Source organism: Chelonia mydas, chromosome 13, assembly GCF_015237465.2.
Source record: "Chelonia mydas isolate rCheMyd1 chromosome 13, rCheMyd1.pri.v2, whole genome shotgun sequence".
Lineage (NCBI taxonomy): Eukaryota > Metazoa > Chordata > Testudines > Cheloniidae > Chelonia > Chelonia mydas.
The window spans coordinates 498091-520731 of NC_051253.2; the positions used below are offsets into that span (position 1 = coordinate 498091).

The following is a 22641-nucleotide window of genomic DNA, read 5'->3' on the forward strand; positions in this document are numbered from 1 at the left end:
CTAGCTGGACACAAAAAGAAAAGGAGTACTTGAGGCACCTTAGAGACTAAATTTGTTAGTCTCTAAGGTGCCACAAGTCCTCCTTTTCTTTTTGCGGATACAGACTAACACGGCTGCTACTCTGAAATCTGGACACAGAGGCCAGTGCAGATTGGTCTTTCCCTATCCCAGCTTCATGCACCCTGCCCCCACCTGACAGTAGTACAGACACCCCAACGAGTGTTTTCCTGCTGCTGGGGGACAAGGGTGGGGAGGTAATATCTTTGATTGGACAACTTTTGTTGGTGAGAGAGACACCCAGTAATGCTGCATGGAGCTCTTCTGCAGGTCTGGGACAGGGACTCCAGCATCACAGCTAAACACAAGGGGGAAACAGATTGTTTAGCATAAGTAATTAACACACATTTCCAGGGACCATTCAGAGTGAAGTTGCCTGTTAAAACCCTTCCAGTCAGAGGGGAAAGGAGGGGGGTGGTGGTGTTAGTGGGTTATATATTGTTGTAATAGCCATAAATCCAGTGTCAATGTTCAGTCCGGGATTTTTAGTGGCTAGCTAAGTTATGAATTTAAGCTCCCAGGCCCCCTGCGTCACGCAGGTATCCTTTGAGGACGGGGACTGAGAGGTCAGATAGTGATCCCTTCGCGAGAAGTGTTCCCCCACAGGTGATAGGGTGTTTCTGTCTTATCATTTTCCTCTGAGAGTTAATTCGAGTGCGCAGTGACTGGTTTCACTGGCATGGTGGTCGTAGGGGCATTCAGTGTACTGGATGAGGAATATCAGATGTTTGATCAGCATGTGTGGGACCCATGGGTCCCCAAGGTGTGTTGTGGGGCGTTGATCATTGTAGCCGTGGAGATGTGTGTAGGTTTTGCATCTGTTGATCTAGCTGGCTCTGCAATGATCAACACTCCCCACAATACACCTTTCAAGACCCATAGGTCTACACATGCCAATTACAACATGTGGTGTACCTCATGAAGTGGGGGAAAGATAAAAGCCAGCAAGATAGGATCTCACCCACCTTGTCTCTCTAATCATAGAATCATAGAAAGTCAGGGTTGGAAGGGACCTCAGGAGGTCATCTAGTCCAACCCCCTGCTCAAAGCAGGACCAACCCCAACTAAATCATCCCAGCCAAGGCTTTGTCCAGCCAGGTCTTAAAAACCTCTAAGGATGGAGATTTCACCACCTCCCTAGTCAGTTGGTTTCAAACTGCGGGTCATGATCCAGTACTGGGTCGCGGAATATAAGGCACTGGGTCGTGGTGGCTCTGGTCAGCACCACCGACCAGGCTGTTAAAAGTCCCGTCGGCGGTGCTGCCTGGCTAAGGCAGGCTAGTTCCTACCTGTTCTGATACTGCGCTGCTCCCCGGAAGCGTCCAGCAGCAGGTCCGGCTCCTAGGCAGGGGGGCCATGGGGCTCCGCGCGCTGCCCCCACCCCAACCACTGACTCTGCACTCCCATTGGCCAGTTTCTGGCCAATGGGAGCTGGGGTGTGTGTGTCTGCAGGCGAGAACCACATGGAACCGCTTGCCCACCTCCGCCTAAGAGCTGGACCTGCTGCTGGCTGCTTCCAGGGCGCAGCACGATCCGCAGTGCCAGGGCAGGCAGGAAGCCTGCCTTAGCACTCCCACTGCGCTGCTGACTGGGAGCTGCCTGAGTTAAGACTGCGCCCCAATTCCCTGCTCCACCCTAAGCCCACCCCCAAACCCGGAGCCCCTTCCTGCACTCCAAACCCCTCATCCCCGGCCCCACCCCAGAGCCTGCACCCCCAGCCCAGAGCCCTGACCCCTTCCACACCCCAACTCCCTGCCCCAGCCCAGAGCCCCCTCCTACATGCTGAACCCCTCATTCCTGGCCCCACCCCGCAGCCCTCACCTCCGCACCCCAACTCTCTGCCCCAGCCCTGAGCCCCTCCCACACCCCAAAACCCTCATCCCCAGCTCCATTGGGTTGTGGGCCTCAACAATTTTCTTTAACTTGATGTCATGGAGTCCCTGGGCGATGCTCTGGAACTGGTCCCCATGAAGCCAGTCAGGACTCTGGAGCAGTCGCCTTTCTGTGAGCAGCCTCTCTGCAGGATACACAGCTCACACGGCTTCCCCTTTCCTGGGTCTGACCTCGGAGCATTCAGCCTCCACTGCCCCTCCGTGCGCTTCCCACAGCAAGTCCACCCAGGCGGGGTCTTGGGGAAGCCAGAGGGTCCTGCCCCCCAACTTCACAGACAGACGTGACTCTCAGCCAGCCAGTAAAACAGAGGTTTATTAGACGACAGGAACATGGTCTAAAACAGAGCTTGTAGGTGCAGAGAACAGGACCCCTCAGCTGGGTCCATTTTGGGGGGGCAGCGAGCCAGACAACCCCGTCTGCCCTTCACTCCAAGTCCCAGCCAGCCCCAAACTGAAACTCCCTCCAGCCCCTCCTCCTCTGGGCTTTGTCCCTTTCACAGGCCAGGAGGTCACCGGATTCCTTTGTTCTCCAACCCTTTAGCTCTCACCTTGCAGGGGGGAAGGGCCAAGCCATCAGTGGCCAGGAAACAGGGTGTTGGCCATTCTCTGTGTCCATACCCCTGCACACACCTGCCCTCTAGGGCTCTGCAATGATCATACACCCTTACCCCACCACCTAGATACTTAAGAACTGCATAGGGGAAACTGAGGCACCCTCACACTATTCAGAGGAAACATTAAGAACAGTCCCACTTCATCACACTTGAGTCGCCAGAAAAAAAGTTTGAAAACCATTGCCCTAGATAACCCATTCCAGTGCTTCACCATCTTCCTAGTGAAATAGTTTTTCCTAATATTCAACCTAGACCTCCCCCGCTGCAACTTGAGACCATTACTCCTCGTTTTGTCATCTGCTACCACTGAGAACAGTCTAGATCCACCCTCTTTGGAACCCCCTTTCAGCTAGTTGAAAGCAGCCATCAAATCGCTCCTCATTCTTCTCTTCCGCAGACTTTGTCTTTGTCTTTGTCTACACTACACAGCTTTTAGGGATACAGCCGTCGCAAGAAGTCAGGCAGTGTAAACGCTGTTTTTTGGCACTTTTGCGGACAAAATACTTCCACCCCCTACTCCTGCCGACAAGGAGCAGTTTACACTGACACTTGTTTTTTCTGGGGGGGAGGGGGAGCTTTTTTAAGCACCTGTAAATGACAAACGTTTGTTGTTCAGGTGGCAGTGTAGACAAAGCCTAAATAAGCCAAATTCCCTCAGCCTCTGCTCATAAGTCATGTGCCCCACCCCCTAATCATTTTCGTTGCCCTCCGCTGGACTCTCTCCAATTTGTCCACATCCTTTCTGTAGTGAGAGGCCCAAAACTGGACGCAGTACTCCAGGTGTGGCCTCACCAGTGCCAAATAGAGGGGAATAATCGCTTCCCTTGATCTGCTGGCAGTGCTCCCACTAATACAGCCCAATATGCCGTTGGCCTTCTTGGCAACAAGGGCACACTGCTGACCCATATCCAGCTTCTCATCCACTGTAACCCCTAGGTCCTTTTCCGCAGAACTGCTGCTTAGCCAATCGGTCCCCAGCCTGTAGCAGTGCATGGGATTGACAGGCTACAGCACTGCAGACAGGGCCTGCTGCTGGGTCAATCACAGAGAGCTTCTGGCTTGGGATGGATTTGGCAGGGATGAGAACCAAGCTTGTGCTTCCCTTTGCAGGTAGGAATCTGCACATCACTCTGCACCCAGTGGAGACATTCCTTCCCTGAGTTCACTGCACCCTGCACAGCGAAGCTGTGTCTTCATCTGCCAGGGTATCCAGACCTCTGCTAATTATCCAGAAGCTGGGCAATGAGCACTCTGGACACCCAGGCTTCCTCTTTGCAGTACCCCAGGGGTATGCCTACCCTGTGATAAACAGCCCTCTGCACCAAGTCTCGGAGCCCAGGCCATCGGGCTGGGGCTGAGGGGCTAAAAGCTGCAGTGTAGATGTTTGTGCTCGGGCTCCGAGACCCTTCCGTCTTGCAGGGTCTCAGAGCCCAGGCTTCAGTCAGAGCCCAAACGTCTGCGCTGCAATTGTGTAGCCCCACAGCCTGAGTCCCGTTGACCCGAGTCAGCTGGCCCAGCCCAGCACCAGGTCTTTTATTGCAGTTTGCAGGTTTGTTATTCCCCAGTAACCCTGCTGCCCTGTGGTGTGGAGGCCATTGTGACAGCCCTGCGTGCATGCGGCTTGGGGGACAGGGACCTGAGGGCGGGGCAGGGAATTTGCTGTCTCTGAACCATATGGATGCAAACCAGTCACAGGATTTGTGCCCCTTGGGATGGGGAGACCGCTAAACAGAGCTCCTTTTGAACTCCTCTTGGGACCCTGTGCTGGCAGCGCATCTGAGTGTGCGCATAAAAGTGTCGGGTGCGTGTTTGGCTGCGCTCACGGGGTTGCATTGACCTACGTGGGGACTCTCTCTATCAGCCCCAAACAGCCCCTGCTGTCTCGGGATTATCCGCCTGAGCCCTGGGCAGGGACGGGCAGCTTTGAACGGGGACGATCCCATGTCCCCAGGCGTGAGCTGCTTCCAAGGAGATTCCTCTATTTTGTGTTTGTGTGATTCTCTCCTTTAAGACACACTGGGCCTTTAAGGAAGGTCAGTTGGTTTGGGACAAATTGTGTGTTTGGTCTGTGGAGAGTGAGGGCCTATTTACTCGTGTAAAGTGGAAATTAGTATTTGATGTCAAGAGGGATTTGGGATTTAGCTTCATTTTGTGCTGTCATAGGCTGCCCCTCCCTTTCCCACCCCACCCTGGTCCACTGCCCTCCCCTGGGACTAAGTCCTCTGGGCCTGTCCGTTACAGCTTGGCTGCCAGATGGCCTCTTGGGGCACAGGCTCCTAAGTGGCTGGCAGGAAGAGTGGCCATTTCCTGGCTGCAGTAAATCCACACCATGCACAGCTCTCCCTTCTGAATCGCCTTATCCCTTCATCAGCAGCAGCAGCCATCCTGCGTCCCGGCAGCTCCCACCGCTCTGAGTGCCGTCCTGCATCCCCACGGCCCCTGCTGCGTGCTCAGGTCAGTGTAACTTATGTCGCTTGGGGGTGGCTTATTCACACCCCTGAGCGATATAAGTTGCACAGGTAGAAGTGGTAGTTTGAACAAGTCCTTAGTGGCACCTTGCCCAGGTTCCCTGAGCCTGTCCCGTTCGCCCCCCTTCCCCCACAGGTCTCCTGAGCCAAGGGTTGGGGGATGGGTCCAAGCCTGATGAGCTAGTGAAATGCAGGTGATCCTGGGCCCTGTGTAGAGAGACTGGCATGTCTGTGTGTGCACACGTCCCTGTGCCCTGCTGGCCGCCGGCCCCACATATCTCCCACACGCGATTTTGTCCCCTGCTCCTGCCTCCTCTCTGCTCCTTGTCACTGTTTCTCACCTGCCCTCTGGATACATTACAGTGATTTTTATCTCTTTGGGGGTGGGGGAATATCCAGCAACATGGACAGGAAATGAAGCTGCCGAGTCTCTCCCAGCAATTGCATCATTTTCCTTCCATAGATAAAGATTCTGCTCTCCAGGTATTTTCCATCATTTGAAGACATGTTTTGTCTTGTTGCTATTAACCCTTGAAAGTCTGACCCTGAAGTGTATTTCCTCCATCAGCCGTGCACACTGCCCTGTTGGTGTAGGGCTGCTCCCGAGCGCTGGGCTGCCCTCGCTGCCCTGTTGGTGTAGGGCTGCTCCCGAGCGCTGGGCTGCCCTCGCTGCCCTGTTGGTGTAGGGCTGCTCCCGAGCGCTGGGCTGCCCTCGCTGCCCTGTTGGTGTAGGGCTGCTCCCGAGCGCTGGGCTGCCCTCGCTGCCCTGTTGGTGTAGGGCTGCTCCCGAGCGCTGGGCTGCCCTCGCTGCCCTGTTGGTGTAGGGCTGCCCCCGAGCGCTGGGCTGCCCTCGCTGCCCTGTTGGTGTAGGGCTGCCCCCGAGCGCTGGGCTGCCCTCGCTGCCCTGTTGGTGTAGGGCTGCCCCCGAGCGCTGGGCTGCCCTCGCTGCCCTGTTGGTGTAGGGCTGCTCCCGAGCGCTGGGCTGCCCTCGCTGCCCTGTTGGTGTAGGGCTGCCCCCGAGCGCTGGGCTGCCCTCGCTGCCCTGTTGGTGTAGGGCTGCTCCCGAGCGCTGGGCTGCCCTCGCTGCCGTGTTATTTAGGGTTGCTTCAGTTCTGCTGGATTTACTCCCCCTGAGCCCTAGATAGCCCAGACCCGTGGACTTTCAGGGCCCACCTCCTTCCCCAGGCTTTGGCTAGGGGGGAGTGGTGGGCTGGGCTAGGAGGGGGAGTTGGAGCAAGGCTTGGATTTGATTTAACCTCTGGCTGGTTATTTCCTTGTTTCCTGGCTTGGAGTGGGCGGATGAGTCTGGCTTCACCGTTATGTGCCTGCAGTTTGAATTGCGGCCGTGTGCCCGCAGCCTGGGAGCACAGGCCCTTCATCCTGGTTGCTCATTGAAACAGATAAAGGACCCACAGCAGAGGCCATTGGATGCACCAGGGCAACCTGCCCCTCCTCAGTGGTGGTCTTTGCATCTTGGCTCCTGGGCTCAAAGGGCATAGGAAGAGCAGGACAGGAAAGGCCCCCTTGGCAAAGTCTCAGTGACCTCCCTTGGAGCAGGCCTTGGCCGAGGGCACAAAAAAGTGCAGCCGGGCCCTGGCCTGGCTGTTCGTGAGCTGGGGAGGGCAAGTGTGAGCCCCCCATGCAGAGGGCAGCATGAGTCGCTGGAAGGCAGAGTTCAGAATGCAGGTGTGTCAGGGGAGCGCAGGGCTTGTCAGTGAGGAGTGTGAGGGAGAGGGAGTGACCTGCTGGGAGTGGATTCTGGGGAAACCTGTCAGGGCTGAGGGGGGAGTAGCCCCGCGGGGGTGCCCTGCTAGGGTGTTGGAACCCCACGTGAAGAGAAAAGCCACCCTGTCAAGGCGGTTGCATTTTCCAAGAGTTATTCCTGAGCATGGGATGTTGCTGCGAGCCAGTCCGTCGGCCTCAGCTGGGGGCGGAGTAGGACACTGTCACTGTGACCAAAGGAGATCCCAGGGCCAGCCATGTCGCTGTCAGAGCTGGGAGAGGCCAGAACCAGGCGAGCAGCAGGCTGCCTCACCTCTCTTCTCTCAGGCTCCTGCCTGTGGTGAGGCTGGGTTCCAGGGCAATGCTGTGTCACTGGGAGTTCCCGCCCCGGCCACGGCAACCCCGCACACTGGCTCTGAGTGTGTAAAAATGGCACCTCAGTGGCTCAGCTTTGCAACACGACGGGTCAGCCCCGCTGCCGAGTGGCATCACCGGGAGAGAACCATGTCGCTTGCTCAGTAACCCCAGCCTGTCTCCACTGAGGCGCAGCCTGCATGTGGGGAGCAGGCAGGCACCATGCTCACCCAGTGCCCACCAGGCATGGGGCAGCAGCAGGGAGGTGCTGATGGACTGGGAGGCTGGGGAAGCAGTGATGGGTGCTGAAGGGCTGAGGATGGATGGCTCTGATGCTCCCACACAATGCATCAGGCTTGGGGCACAGAAATCTGACGACGCCTCGTGCCTTCCCAGAAGGGGATATAGTGAAAGCTGGCAAATAACCTGGCATTTCCACGTCCTGCACAGGCAGGTATGTGCACCTGGAAGGGACCTGCCCATCAAAGTCTGTTCAGGTGAGTTTGGCAGCCCCCTGGACCAGCTTGCTAAAACCCTGGCCGAGTCACTGGGGTGGGTCCTGGCCACGCTCTCCTCTCTGGCAGGGCATTGTGGTGGGTGTGGGGTGGTCTCTGTCTTGTTCCCTTGGGGTAGGAGCCCCAGGATGTGGACTCGTAGCCCCCTGAGCTGGAAGCATCGAGAGCGAGTAACCTGCAGGGTGTTTGGATTCCTGGGAGGCATTTACCAGCTGAGAACTTGTCCTGCTTTGGTTTTATCACCCAAAGAGTGTCTGCCATTGAGCCAGTTTGATGGCGTTTGTGTGACTATGTAAGTGTCCCGTAGCGTTGTAATTATTCTCTGTGATTAATCTGGCTCCTGCTGGAAAGCCATGCGCAGCAGGCACTGGAGGGTATGTCGTTACATGGCTGCATTATTCAGCTATAATAGACACTGACAAAAACTGAAAAGACACAGCTGGATGTGAGGGGGTTCTTGTCAGAGAGTGGCGTGGCTGGAAGTCTTTGGGCAGGACAGATTGTCTTGCTGTTCTCCTGTTTGGGAAAGCAGCAGATCTGTGGGCCTGGGGAGGAAGCTGCTGGGGCCAGCCCCAAGCAGCTGAACCCTGGCTGCTGGTTTTATCCTTTCCTTTATATCCTTGGCTGTGCTGTGTCTAGTCCCCAGGAAGGTGGGTTCCTCAGGATGGGGCTGGGGGAGGGGGACCATGTCAGGTCCTTCTACCAAGCCTCAGCAGAATGGAATCAGAATTAGGAGCTTCCCACTCTCTCTGAGAGGGACCGGCCCTTTCCCAGTTGTGAGTCATGTGTGTGTTAATGACCCTCTGTACTTCCCCAGCACCATTCAGCTGAGGCTCTCAGAGCACTTTACAGGCTGGAATAAAGTCTCACTCCCCCATGTGGCCATGGGGGAGCTGGTGAGTAGCAGGTGGGTTTGGCTCAAGCCACAGCTAAGTGGGACCATGACCCAAAAAAAATCAAACCCAGACCTGAAACTTCTCAGAGATTCATAGAATTTAAGGCTAGAAAGACCATTCTGATCATCCCGTCTGACTTCTGGAACCACACAGGCCACAGACCCTCGCCCAGGGATTCCTGCAGCCAGCCCGTAGCTTCTGACTGAGCTAAAGCAGATCTTAGAAAGAAACATTCTGGAGGTTCATGGAAATGGGTGAATTGGGCCAGAAGTAGCAGCACTGGTATTCCACAGGATGGGGTCTGCACAGGCGCACCAAAGCCACAGAATGGTCCTGCACCAGCCTGGAGAGCTGGGATGCACTGACAAGCCATATCCCTGGCCAGCACAGCCCTGGGCCTTTTGGGGTTTACTTTCTACTAGATGTAGTTGGTCCCATGGGGATATCGTGGGGTGCAGCTGGACCGGGTATTGCGCTGTGTGGGGCATTGGGGTGTGTGGCTGGGCCAGGTACCGCACTGCTTAGGGGTGTCGGGGGTGCGGCTGGGCTGGGTAATGTGCTGTGTGGGGGCATGATGGGGTGTGGCTGGGTACTGATGTGACGCTCCCATCCCATGCGGCATGGAGTTGTTGTGGGGTGCGGCTGGGCCGGGTACTGTGCTGCAAGGGGGCGCCGTGGGATGTGGCTGGGTCGGGTACTGAGCTGTGTGGGGGCATTGGGGGGCACGACTGGGCCAGGTACCGCACTACAAGGGGACATTGGGGGGTGTGGCTGGGTCGGGTACCATGCTGTGTGGGGGCATCGGGGGGTGCAGCTGGGTCGGGTACTGAGCTGTGTGGGGGGGGATCGGGGGGTGCGGCTGGGTCGGGTACTGAGCTGTGTGGGGCATTGGGGGGCACGGTTGGGCCAGGTACCGCGCTGCAAGGGGGCGTCGGGGGGTGTGGCTGGGTCAGGTACCGTACTGCTAGGGGCATCATGGGCTGTGACTGGGCTGGGTACCGCGCTGAAGGGGCTGTCGTGGGGTGCGGCTGAGCCAAGTACTGTGCTGTGTGGGGACCTTGGAGGGTGCGGCTGGGCCGGGTACCGCGCTGCAAAGGGGCGTCGTGGCATGTTTCATTAAGTGGCTCAGTTAAACTATTACAACTATGCTGAATGCAGGAGCTTTTCTGTCTCATCCCAATTCAGCGCTATTGTGCTGACAAGAATCGTTTTCATTATAAAACACTTCATACCCCTTTAATTAACAGAATTGCTGAAATGTGAATGCAATGGTGCTTCCCCAGAAATAACAGTTTAATATTCAGAGCCGGATGACTGGGTCTGACTGTAAATGCTGCCAACCAGCCTGCTCGCCCCACAGCTCCCAGGGATCAGCCTGCTATGTAGCTTAGTCCCATGGGGCCAAGGGCTCACCGAGAGGGGTCCCTCCCACTAGGGCCTTGTTTCTTCCAGTGCTCTTTAAAAATGCAAACCCCAAACCTCCCTGAGGGGCGTGACAAGATGTGGGGAAGAGCATCAGCTAAAGGTCTCCACCCTCCTGCACCCACGCCCTCTGGCAGTGGGAATGGCAGCAGCCAATACAGACTGCATTGGCAGCGTCTCTCACAGGGAAACAATTCTATCCAAACAGACACAAAGCAAGAAAGGGAGTCTGCAGCCATGGGGCTGACACGGGGAGTTGTCCAGGGAGTCATGGGGAGAGACTGAGCCCCTCGGGTGTAACGGTGGCAGAAATCTGAATTTATCTGCAATGGAGAGGGCGCCACATCCAGTTCACCTGGAGCTATTCCCAGTCCTCTGTAGAAAGGTCTTTCTGGAACTGACCTCAGCGCCCTGTCCTCCACCCCACCCCGTGCAGCTGCCAGGAGGCATGGACCCCAGGGAAGGGAAGGAGCATATAGAGTGGTCCATGAGTCACTTTTTAGTGCACAGGAAAGCAGGTGCTGGATTGATGGGAGTGCGTGGGAACCTGCTTGAGGTAAGGTAGGCGAAATGGATCCTCCCTTTGATTCATCGGATCGAAGGCAGCGAAAGTGCTGCTTGGAGAGTCCGGGGTAATTACAGAACCGAAATGACAGAGTCCAGGGGGAGGTGGGATGGGTGAAATTGTGCCTGTCCACGAGAGTGAGGGAGCTGCAGGGATCAGAGACAATGGTGATGTCTTCGTAATAAATCCTAACGATGATAATCACTGGAATAATTGCTAGTTTCAGAAAGCATCGCCAGCTCCTTCAGTGCCTGCAAATGTCATCAGAGAGAGAGAGAGAAAAATGTCTGTTCCTCGCTGTTCAGTGGCTCCTGCTGGCTTCCTTCAACTTGAGGTTCTGAGTAGTGTCCTGGAACATTTCTGGCTCCCCAGGACTCTGCTTCTTTGCACCCATGGGCTGCCCACCTCTCAAGCCTGGCCTTTGGGGAGAGGTGAACAAGGGCATGTGAGGGGCTGGAGCCCAGTGCCTGTTCAGGAGCGGACCGTGTGAGCAGGTCAGGGCCAGACAGGGGAGAGAGAGGGCTAAATAGCCTGGTCCCCTGCAGGTCTCTCACTGCAGGCTCCTGAGTAAGGGCAGGTCTACACTTAAAACACTGCTGCGCCGCTGTAGTGAGGACATTCCTGCACCTCCTACCAGGAGACGCCCTCCTGCCGACACGGCACTGTCTACACTGGTGGGGGGCTAGGTCGGTGTAACTGCATTGCTCAGGGCTGTGGATTTTTCACACCCCGAGCAATGTAGTTACACCAACATAGATAGGTCTGTCGTGCAGACACAGGGCTCTAGGCTTGATTCTCCCCTCCCTCAAACCAGGTTCAGGCTGGCATTGACTTCATGGGAGTTACTCCTGATGGTCTCAGAGTGCCCTTGGTGACTACTCTGGCTTGCCACATCCCTGGCAGCACTAGGTATTTGTGACTATACACAAATGCAAGAAGCCTGGGAAACAAGCAGGGAGAACTGGAAGTCCTGACACAGTCAAGGAATTATGACGTGATTGGAATAACAGAGACTTGGTGGGATAACTCACATGACTGGAGTACTGTCATGGATGGATATAAACTGTTCAGGAAGGACAGGCAGGGCAGAAAAGGTGGGGGAGTTGCACTGTATGTATGTAAGACAGCAGTATGACTGCTCAGAGCTCCAGTATGAAACTGCAGAAAAACGTGAGTCTCTCTGGATTAAGTTTAGAAGTGTGAGGAACAAGGGTGATGTTGTCATGGGAGTCTGCTATAGACCAGGGGGATGAGGTGGACGAGGCTTTCTTCCGGAAACTCACGGAAGTTACTAGATCTCAGGCCCTGGTTCTCATGGGAGACTTCAAATCACCCTGATATCTACTGGGAGAGCAATACAGCGGTGCACAGACAAGCCAGGAAGTTTTTGGAAAATGTAGGGGACAATTTCCTGGTGCAAGTGCTGGAGGAACCAACTAGGGGCAGAGCTCTTCTTGACCTGCTGCTCACAAACCAGGAAGAATTAGTAGGGGAAGCAAAAGTGGATGGGAACCTGGGAGGCAGTGACCATGAGATGGTCGAGTTCAGGATCCTGACACAAGGAAGAAAGGAGAGCAGCAGAATACGGATCCTGGACTTCAGAAAAGCAGACTTTGACTCCCTCAGGGAACTGATGGCAGGATCCCTGGGAGAATAACATGAGGGGGAAAGGAGTCCAGGAGAGCTGGCTGTATTTTAAAGAATCCTTATTGAGGTTACAGGGACAAACCATCCCGATGTGTAGAAAGAACAGTAAATATGGCAGGCGACCACCTTGGCTTAACAGTGAAATCCTTGCTGATCTTGAACACAAAAAAGAAGCTTCCAAGAAGTGGAAGATTGGACAAGTGACCAGGGAAGAGTATAAAAATATTGCTCGGGCATGCAGGAGTGAAATCAGGAAGGCCAAATCACACCTGGAGTTGCAGCTAGCAAGAGATGTTAAGAGTAACAAGAAGGGTTTCTTCAGGTACGTTAGCAACAAGAAGAAAGTCAAGGAAAGTGTGGGCCCCTTTCTGAATGAGGGAGGCAAACGAGTGACAAAGGATGTGGAAAAAGCTAATGTACTCAATGCTTTTTTTGCCTCTGTCTTCACGAACAAGGTCAGCTCCCAGACTACTGCACTGGGCAGCACAGCATGGGGAGGAGGTGACCAGCCCTCTGTGGAGAAAGAAGTGGTTCGGGACTATTTAGGAAAGCTGGACGAGCACAAGTCCATGGGGCCGGATGCGCAGCATCCGAGAGTGCTAAAGGAGTTGGCAGATGTGATTGCAGAGCCATTGGCCATTATCTTTGAAAACTAACGGCGATCGGGGGAGGTCCTGGATGACTGGAAAAAGGCTAATGTAGTGCCCATCTTTAAAAAAGGGAAGGAGGATGATCCTGGGAACTACAGGCCAGTCAGCCTCACCTCAGTCCCTGGAAAAATCATGGAGCAGGTCCTCAAGGAATCAATTCTGAAGCACTTAGAGGAGAGGAAAGTGATCAGGAACAGTCAGCATGGATTCACCAAGGGCAAGTCATGCCTGACTAATCTAATTGCCTTCTATGACGAGATAACAGGCTCTGTGGATGAGGGGAAAGCAGTGGACATGTTATTCCTTGACTTTAGCAAAGCTTTTGACACGGTCTCCCACAGTATTCTTGCCAGCAAGTTAAAGACGTATGAGCTGGATGAATGGACTATAAGGTGGATAGAAAGCTGGCTAGATTGTCGGGCTCAACGGGTAGTGATCAATGGCTCCATGTCTAGTTGGCAGCCGGTGTCAAGTGGAGTGCCCCAAGGGTCAGTCCTGGGGCCGGTTTTGTTCAATATCTTCATTAATGCTCTGGAGGATGGTGTGGATTGCACCTTCAGCAAGTTTGCAGATGACACTAAACTGGAAGGAGTGGTAGATACACTGGAGGGTAGGGATAGGATACAGAGGGATCTAGACAAATTAGAGGATTGGGCCAAAAGATCTGATGAGGTTCAACAAGGACAAGTGCAGAGTCCTGCACTTAGGACGGAAGAATCCCATGCACCGCTACAGACTAGGGACCGAATGGCTAGGCAGCAGTTCTGCAGAAAAGGACCTAGGGGTTATAGTGGACGAGAAGCTGGATATGAGTCAACAGTGTGCCCTTGTTGCCAAGAAGGCAAATGGCATTTTGGGCTGTATAAGTAGGGGCATTGCCAGCAGATCGAGAGATGTGATCGTTCCTCTCTATTCGACATTGGTGAGGCCTCATCTGGAGTACTGTGTCCAGTTTTGGGCCCCACACTATAAGAAGGATGTGGAAAAATTGGAAAGAGTCCAGCGGAGGGCAACAAAAATGATTAGGGGACTGGAACACATGAGTTATGAGGAGAGGCTGAGGGAACTGGGATTGTTTAGTCTGCGGAAGAGAAGAATGAGGGGGGATTTGATAGCTGCTTTCAACTACCTGAAGGGGGGTTCCAGAGAGGATGGATCTAGACTGTTCTCAGTGGTACCAGGTGACAGAACGATGAGTAATGGTCTCAAGTTGCAGTGGGGGCGGTTTAGGTTGGATATTAGGAAAAACTTTTTCACTAGGAGGGTGGTGAAGCACTGGAATGCATTACCTAGGGAGGTGGTGGAATCTCCTTCCTTTGAAGTTTTTAAGGTCAGACTTGACAAAGCCCTGGCTGGGATGATTTAGTTGGGGATTGGTCCTGCTTTGAGCAGGGGGTTGGACTCGATGACCTCCTGAGGTCCCTTCCAACCCTGATATTCTATGATTCTATGACTCTGTGGTAGTGCCTAGGAGCCCCATGGCGCGAGGCACTGGACAAGCACGGAACACAAATCTGGGCTCTGCCCCATACAGCTTACACTCCAAGTAGGAGAGACAACAGGTGGATTGTGATAATGCTATCCTGGGCTCGGGACAGATCTGTGCTTGGTAGGGCAGTACCATTCACACACCCCTTTCTGTGAATGTTTTGGGGGTGTTTGTTTAGCTGGGTTCTGAGCCTGTTCTTGGGGCCTTTCACTGTTTCGTATTAAACATCTTTATTTTTGTGTGTTATAACAACACAGCTGGTACTTAGCTTCTCCTGGTGAAACAAGCAATGACAAACCCAGCTGGTGTGGCTAAGCCCCCGCCCAAGTTTGCCCGCAGATCCTGATGCAGGCACATGAAACCTCTTGTTTCCTACTAAATGACCTGGGTCCGTCCCGGCCCTGCCACCGCTGCCCCGGGTGGTTGGGGCTGTTTGCTTGCGGAGTCGTCAGGTTTTCTGCAGGGCGATGCCCATGTACCCCCTGCTCTTCTGGGCCCAGCCTAAGTCGTTGCACTGCTAATGCTCCTCCCTCAGCTGACCCTGCTGTTACAGCCTTTTCTGAGTCCATAAGTATGAGGAGGCTGAGTCCTGCTGGCAAGTGAAGGTGAAGGGCTCGTGCCTTGTGACCATGCTCTGGCCTTGAGCCTGGCCTACAGGATTCCATGACCTGCTCCCAGGGGAGGGTGGAAGTGAGAAGGGTGCTCCGTGGGCTGATGGGCCGCCCTGGCCTTCACACTCACTGCTTCCCCTTTGGCTTTTTCCAGGTGTGATCCGGACGGCAGTGGCAAATCTGGACAGAGAAACTCAGGACCGGTATGAAGTGGTGATCCAAGCCACGGACATGGCAGGGCAGCTGGGTGGCCTGTCTGGATCCACCACGGTCACAATTGTGATCACAGATGTCAACGACAACCCTCCACGATTCCCACAGAGTAAGAGTCGCTGTTCCCTGTCCCGGGGGTCTTGCAGGCAGTCTGGTGCTGAGCCAGCCACTGCTGTGCAGGATTCTTGTTGCTGACTTTGCATTGGGGTAGCAGCCAGACACCCAGTCAGGGACATAGCCCCGTTGTGCTAGGTGTTTCACAGACCCAGAGATCTGAAACCTGTCCTGAGAGCTTGCAGTCTAAGAGGGCAAGTGACATGTAGAGTGGGGGACCCAATCAATGCTGGGTTTTAATGCAGACCCATTTGTTTGTTAGAATTCTTCGGGAGTCAGTGTCATCTCTCCCCATCGGCCCCTCAACTTGCCCACCTCGGACAGGCTGGCAGTGCAGAGACACTCTCTGACACTGGTGGCTGTGGGTGTACAAGAGGGCAGGTCGCGGTGCTGCGGGCCAGTGCATGGTCAGGTCTGTGCAGGTTTCCCTTATTCCACAGGGCAGTGCTGGTGGCAGAGGGGGATCTGACCGGTGACACGTGCAGGAGTCTTGGCTGCTCCTGCTCCTGCCTGTGGTCGTTGTGTAGTGGGTTTATTACTCCAAGCGCTCTGCAGATCCCAGCCCATTAACTGAAGCAGGAGGGGTGTCCCAGTGACAGCCAGCAAACCCTGGGGGAGTCAGTGGGGCTGCAGGGCTGTAGCTGCAAGGAGTAGGCTTAGCTGTCTGTCTCTGTCTCCCTCCCTGGGCCTGTAGGCACTGGAGGAGGGAGAGTAACCCCCAAACTCCATTGGCAGGTCAGCCCGTCTCTTCCCGCCATCTTTCAGGGGCCAATCCAGACCTCAGGCGCTGGTTTGAATGAGCCCCAGGCCCTTCCTTGTTACCTGGCAGTCACTAGACCCTGCTTGCACACCATGAGCATGTGGGGTCTGACTGTGAGCTGGTCTCTAGATCCCAAGCCATTGCCAAAGCTCTGTGACCTGCATTTGAGTCCCACCACAGGGACAGAAATCCTGTCACTGAAGAGCTGCCGGACTGGGCTCTGCCTCGCACACCAGCTGCAGAGCTCTGTAGCACTTGGCTGGCAGCCTGGGGCAGAGCTACGAAGGGTTCCAAGCTGCAGCTGGAGGGAGCTCTGCCCGCTGAGCACATTTGTATTCCGGACGCTAGCAGTGGGAAATGGGGCTGTGCGAATGCTGTGCCCACAGAGACCTCGGCACTGGCCCTGGACTGGCCGACATCCGTGCAGCTGGTTCTGAGACAGGTTGGTAAGGTTACCAGACTTATAGGGACTGGGATGCTCCCTAATGCCTTTCACCAGCTGCTTTCACCCAGAGTGGGCTTATTTGCTTTCCTCTCGCAGGAAAAGCCAACACGCCTTGCACTGGAGTATAGGAAATGGGGCATCCTCTGTGGTTCCAGCCGGGTCCCACGTGTGCCCCCAATGAAGCCCAGACTCTGGCATGGCTGCCAAGGATAAATGGGACATTGCAGACTAGACAGGACAAAACTCTGCGATCTGTGCATGCAGGAGCTGAGCTGCCCTGGACCAGGGACCGGCCAGGTGTACCCAATAGGGTTGCTGGCATTCTGCCTGTAGGCTGGTGCATTAACCTAGTGGAGGTGCCCCCCAGGGAGTGTCTGTGCACTACCTGAAGGAAACCTGGGGATCAGGGTCAGCGAAGCCCGCACTGTGATGCACCTCTCCTTTCCCTTGGCAGAGATGTACCAGTTCAGTGTTGTGGAGACTGCCCTTGTGGGCTCTGCGATTGGGAGAGTGAAGGCGGAGGATTCGGATGTGGGGGAGAACACAGACATGACGTACCAGATCAAAGATGAGGACGGGGTGCAGATGTTTAAAGTCACCACAGACAGCAACACCCAGGAGGCGATCATCACCGTGCAGAAGGTAAACCCAGAGGAACGCACCAGGAGGAGGTGTGAGGTGGAGGCAGAGGCGGTAGGTGGGGGAGGGCAGAGCAGGACTCTCAGAGCAGGACAGAGCCCTTCCCTTTTGATGATACCTGCTGCTGCTGGTGTGTTTCAGAGGCTGGGGAATCACTCCTCCGAGAGCTGGTTTAATAGCATCTTAGAGAAGTTGGAAGCCTCAGACCCGCCCCCCAGCTAGCAGGGAGCTGGAGAAGTGTCAGAAGAGAGAAGCAAAGACTGGAAAGAAAGGGCCAAAGAAAGGCAAGGCAGGCAGGGTGCCAGCTGATGAAGTCGCTGCCCACAGACGCTAAGGCACACAGACAGTTGTGAGCGCAGAATTTACAGAGAGACTTTCAGACAAATCCATAATGAAGGGGTGAATGCTGCCGTGCGCGGAAGCGAGGTGTGCAGCATAGGGGGCTAACACTAATCCCCGTTATTGATAGCACCTATTAGAGAGCAATATGCCCACGGAATGCCTGAGCCTGACCAGCCACACGCGGAGCGAGTCTGCTTTTTGTGGCAAAAACACTTGGTGCGGGCAGGAAAGAATGAGTGCTCACCAAGACCATTGCATTCCAGTCACCTCTGCTGTAGAAATAATCACAGAGTGATTAATGATCACTACACCATTGAAAATCACTCACTCGCCCCCACGGTGCGCACTGCCTTCTCAGTGCATTCTGAGTTCCTGCATCATGCCTTATCTGAATGTGGAGTGGGGGAGGGCAGGAAACGTTGTTCCTAGCAGCAGCCCTGTAGGGAGCGGGGCAGGAGCGCTCCCAGCTACGAGTACCCTGCCCAGCAGGAGACGTTGTAGGGGGCATGGCAGGAGCTCAGGCTCTGGGCTTCTCCAGTCCTGGCCTCTCCCAAGAGCCCTGGTGGGGTTTAACCCAAAGCAGGAGTAGTGAATGCACCAGAGTTGGGAAGGAGCTGTCAGATGGTGAATCGCTAACCCTGTCCTGTTGTCTCAGCCCCTTGACTACGAGGCCAAGACGGTTCACACGGTGGTGGTGGAGGCCCTGAACAAGTTTGTGGACCCAAGGTTTGTAGATCTGGGCACGTTCCGAGACCAAACCATTGTGCGGGTCTCTGTGCTGGATGTGGATGAGCCCCCGGAGTTCCAGCCCCCCTCTGACCTGATGGAAGTCCAGGAGGATGCCTATGTTGGCTCTGTGGTAGGAGTGGTCACCGCCCTGGACCCCGATGCTGCAAACAACCCTGTCCGGTAAAATCAACCTTCCTAGCTTCACGTTCTCTTCTGCCAGGTGATGGGCCTGCGAGTGACACAGGGCCCAGCGGGTGCCTGAGAAGGGATTTGGGTGGGCGGGTGAGTGACTGGAGAGGGGCATGCAGCAGAGAGTGACAGCGCCGGGTGAGAGAGGACAGGCAGGCGAATGGGTGACATAAGGCAGGCATCTGGCAGGTGAGTGACAGAACCAGGGTGCGAGTAGCAGACAGGTGAGGGCACAAGCCGTGTGAGTGACAGATACGTCATTGGCAAAGGAGTACCAGAGAAGGGGAATGGGCGATGTTCATACATACGTGTGACTGACAGTAGGGCAGCCTCAGGGAACAGGCTGGTGAGTGACCAGAGATGACAGGCAGTGAAGAAGACTGACAGATGTCCAGTATGGCGTGTGCTGTGGGGCATGCCACTGGAGCCAGAGGCAGGGGTTGGGTTCATGGGAGGGATCAGAGACCCATGGAGTTGATGTTTGGGCAGGGGCACACTTTGGGCAGCAGCTGATGTGCACAGAACGTTTCCCACTTCCATTCATTTGTGGCTAAGGAAATTGAGAATTAAACTCTCATTACCTACAGCACAAAAGCAGTCTTATGGCTCTGCCAGGTGGCCTGAGTGGTGAGCGGTGGCAATGAAAAGCTGATGTACAGAAAACATCCTGGACTTGTGAAAAATTCCCTTGGAAGGCTGGGTTTTATGGTGCCGGGAATCTGTGCTGCAGGTCTCTGTACACAGCTGCTCATTGGAAATGGAGCATTGCTGTGTGCTGGAAAGGAGACCTGTGTAGCTGACCCAGGAGTAGCCTGGAGCCAGCGCATTGTGGCCTTGGATTCAAGAGCTTTATCCTGGAGCTGTTCCTGATGACAGAGAACAGGGCAGAGGATAGGAGCAGGGACTCCAGAGAGGAGCACACACTATGGAGGGGGAAACAGCTGATGACAGCCTGTGAATATAATCGGCAAATGACACATAGAGATAATGTTCTAACAGGCCTGCTCAGGGCCACAGCAAGGCACTGGGGAATGCACAGTGCCTGGCTGTTTGGTGGGGAGGGAGCATCCCAAAGTCTCACACGGGACCTTCGAATTAACGTAGAACCATGTAGGAATCCCTACGGGAAACTTTAAACATAGAATCATAGAACTGGAAGGGACCTTGAGAGGCCATCAAGTCCAGTCCCTGCACTCATGACAGGGCTAATTATCTAGACCATTCCTGACGTGTTTGTCTAGCCTGCTCTTAAAAGTCGCCAATGATGGAGATTCCACAACCTTCCTAGGCAATTTATTCCAGTATTTAACCACCCTCAAAGTTAAGAAGTTTTTCCTAATGTCCAACCTAAACCTCCCTTTCTGCAATTTAAGCCCATTGCTTCTTGTCCTATCCTCAGAGGTTAAGAAAAACCATTGTTCTTCCTCCTCCTTCTAACAACCTTTTACATACTTGAAAACTGTTATCATGTCCCCTCTCAGTCCTCTCTTTTCCAGACTAAACAAACCCAATTTTTTCAATCTTCCCTCATAGGTCATGTTTTCTAGACCTTTAATCATTTTTTGCTGCTTTTTTCTGGACTCTCTCCAATTTGTCCACATCCTGAAATGTGGCGCCCAGAACTGGACACAATACTCCAGTTCTAATACTCCTAATCAGCGCAGAGTAGAGCAGAAGAATTACTTCTCGTGTCTTGCTTACAATACTCCTGCTAATACAGCCCAGAATGACATTCGCTTTTTTTGCAACAGTGTTACACTGTTGACTCATATTTAGCTTGTGATCCACTACGATCCCCAGATCCCTTTCCGCAGTACTCCTTCCTGGGCAGTCATTTCCCATTTTCTATGTGTGCAACTGATTGTTCCTTCCTAAGTGGAGTACTTTGCATTTGTCTTTATTGAATTTCATCCTATTTACTTCAGACCATTTCTCCAGTTTGTCCAGATCATTTTGAATTATAATCCTATCTTCCAGAGCACTTGCAACCCCTCCCACTTATCGTCCACAAACTTTATAAGTGTACTCTGTATGCTATTATCTAAATCATTGATGAAAATATTGAACAGAACAGGACCCAGAACTGATCCCTGCAGGATCCCACTCGTTATGTCCTTCCAGCATGACTATGAATCACTGATAACTACTCTCTGGGAACAGTTTTCCAACCAGTTTTGCACTCACCTTATAGTAGCACCATCTAGTTTGCATTTGATTTCCCTAGTTTGTTTATGAGATGGTCATGCGAGACAGTATCAAAAGCTTTACTAAAGTCAAGATATGACACATCTACCCCTTCCCCCCTATCCACAAGGCTTGTTACCCTGTCAAAGAAAGCTATCAGGTTGGTTTGACACTATATTTGTTTTTGACAAATCTATGCTGACTGTTACCTATCACCTTGTTATCTTCTAGATCTTTGTAAATTGATTGCTTAATTATTTGCTCCATTATCTTTCCGGGTACAGACGTTAAGCTGACTTAACATGTACAGCCACAGCCCCCTCACTGCCCGCCCAGTTCCCGTCAGTCAGCACAGAGTGTTGTGCTAGGAAGGCAGCCGGTGAGAGAGCCCTGCTGGGGTGAGTTATTGGGAACAGTTATTGTTATAGAGGGTACATAACCCAGACTCCCAGAGTACACGCACACAGCTGCACATTCACACACAAACAAGCTCTGCATAGACTCTGTGTGTGCATGAAGTACGTACTGTGCCTCAGACATGTATACGCTGGGCCGGGCACACTCCGCCTTAGCTCAGATACGCGGTAGGCACAGGGGTGTGTCTATGCTGCGGTCAGAGGTATGACTGCAGCTCACGTAGGCTCACCCATGCTGGCTTTAATTGAACTAGCATGGCTAAAAAGAGCAGTGAAGGTGGGACAGTGTGGACCCCCGGGTGGGCTGTACAAGCCAAGCCAGAACACTGGGGACATATTTACATTGCTGGCCTGTACCAGGGGTCAAACATGTCTCCACTGCTGTGTAGCCATACTAGTTGGACTGACGTTAGCTTGGGTGTGCTGAACCGAGCTGCAGTCACACCTCTGATTGCAGGGTTGACATGCACACTGTGCACGTTCTCTCTTCACATACTGTGCGCACAGCCGCTGCCTTCCTGGGACTTCGCTAGCACTGCTGCAGAATGTAGATTTTATTTTCTGGTCTTTAATGGTAGGAAATGGGCCTTGGGGATAGAATTGCTCTTTCTCGCTTGCTTCTTGTGCTGCTTCCCTGGGGGAGGGGGAGGGGTGAGGCATTATTTGCAGAAAGAACACGTGCTTACAGAGGAAGGAGCCTTTCTGACCGCTGAGAGGAAGGGGCGCTTGGAGCAGAGGGAAGCAGGAGCGTGTCTCTGTTGTTGCAGCAGCACCGTGCACTCCAGACAGAGCCACATCTCACATGTCCAGCCTCGAGAGCCTGGCCAGTGGCACTCCGAGGTACCCAAACCCCCTGGCCTCAGCCCCACGAATCGGAATGTGTTTTCTCCTGTCATGGCTGATGCATTCAGTTATGAATCCTCCCTCCAGCAACCCCTAGGCAGACAGCTCCTCCGAGTCCTGTCGCGCTCCCTTGGGGCACTCTGCCCGCCTACATACCTGACTGTCCACTGGCTGTGGTTTTTCAGTGCCTAGCAGCATAAGAGATGACACGTCCCTTTCCCATAACGAGAGGGCGAGCTCCCGCTTCCCATTCCACCACACCCCTCCCCCTGCCCCGAGCTCTGCCTTGCAGCAGCTCCATGTAATCAGGTGTGAATGAGAGGCCCCCTCACCACTCCCTTCCCTGCCGGAGCACGAAGTCTCCCTCATGGCACCAAGGTGAGGAAGACGAGACTCTTTGTCAGACCTCTGTTGCTCTCCCATCCTCTGGCCGCCCGGGTCACGTAACAATCCTCAGCACTTACTTAGTTCTTCACAGCTTCCACGTGCTGCACGGACATTAACACAGGAACCCTCCCGGGGCTCCTCGGCAGGAAGTCACCTCGCATTAACTCCCAGCTAGACTCACAGCATCTGTTCTTCATCTGGGGCACAGAGGAGAGCAACTTGTGCTGACAGCACTCCAGGGTTCGATCCCCGGCCCATTGGAGTCTGTGCTGAGCCCTCTCTGCTGGCACTGCAGTTTGGTGGATCCCCTCTACCTGTCTGGTCCTTTGCTACTAGAAAGGAGGAGGAAAGAGGCAGCCCCTTCTGTAGCTGTGTTTCCATGGTGGCTCCCCAGCCCCTGACTCCGCTTTGTGTGCTGGACTTGCCTGGTGCCATGTACGTGTCAGAGGAGCTGCAGTCTCACCTTGCAATGGCGAGG

At 54.2% G+C, this 22641-nt stretch overlaps 1 protein-coding gene across 6 annotated transcripts in view; it reads left to right on the forward strand.

The window, feature by feature from the left end:
• Positions 1 to 22641, forward strand: part of CDH22 (cadherin 22) — a 187503-nt gene that overhangs the window by 102669 nt on the left and 62193 nt on the right. For all 6 annotated transcript variants that reach the window (XM_037915917.2, XM_043527104.1, XM_043527103.1 and 3 more), the window contains 3 exons: positions 15057 to 15224; positions 16889 to 17076; positions 18071 to 18324. In XM_037915917.2, the coding sequence (XP_037771845.1) occupies positions 15057 to 15224; positions 16889 to 17076; positions 18071 to 18324 (610 nt within the window). The remainder of the gene's footprint in view (positions 1 to 15056; positions 15225 to 16888; positions 17077 to 18070; positions 18325 to 22641) is intronic.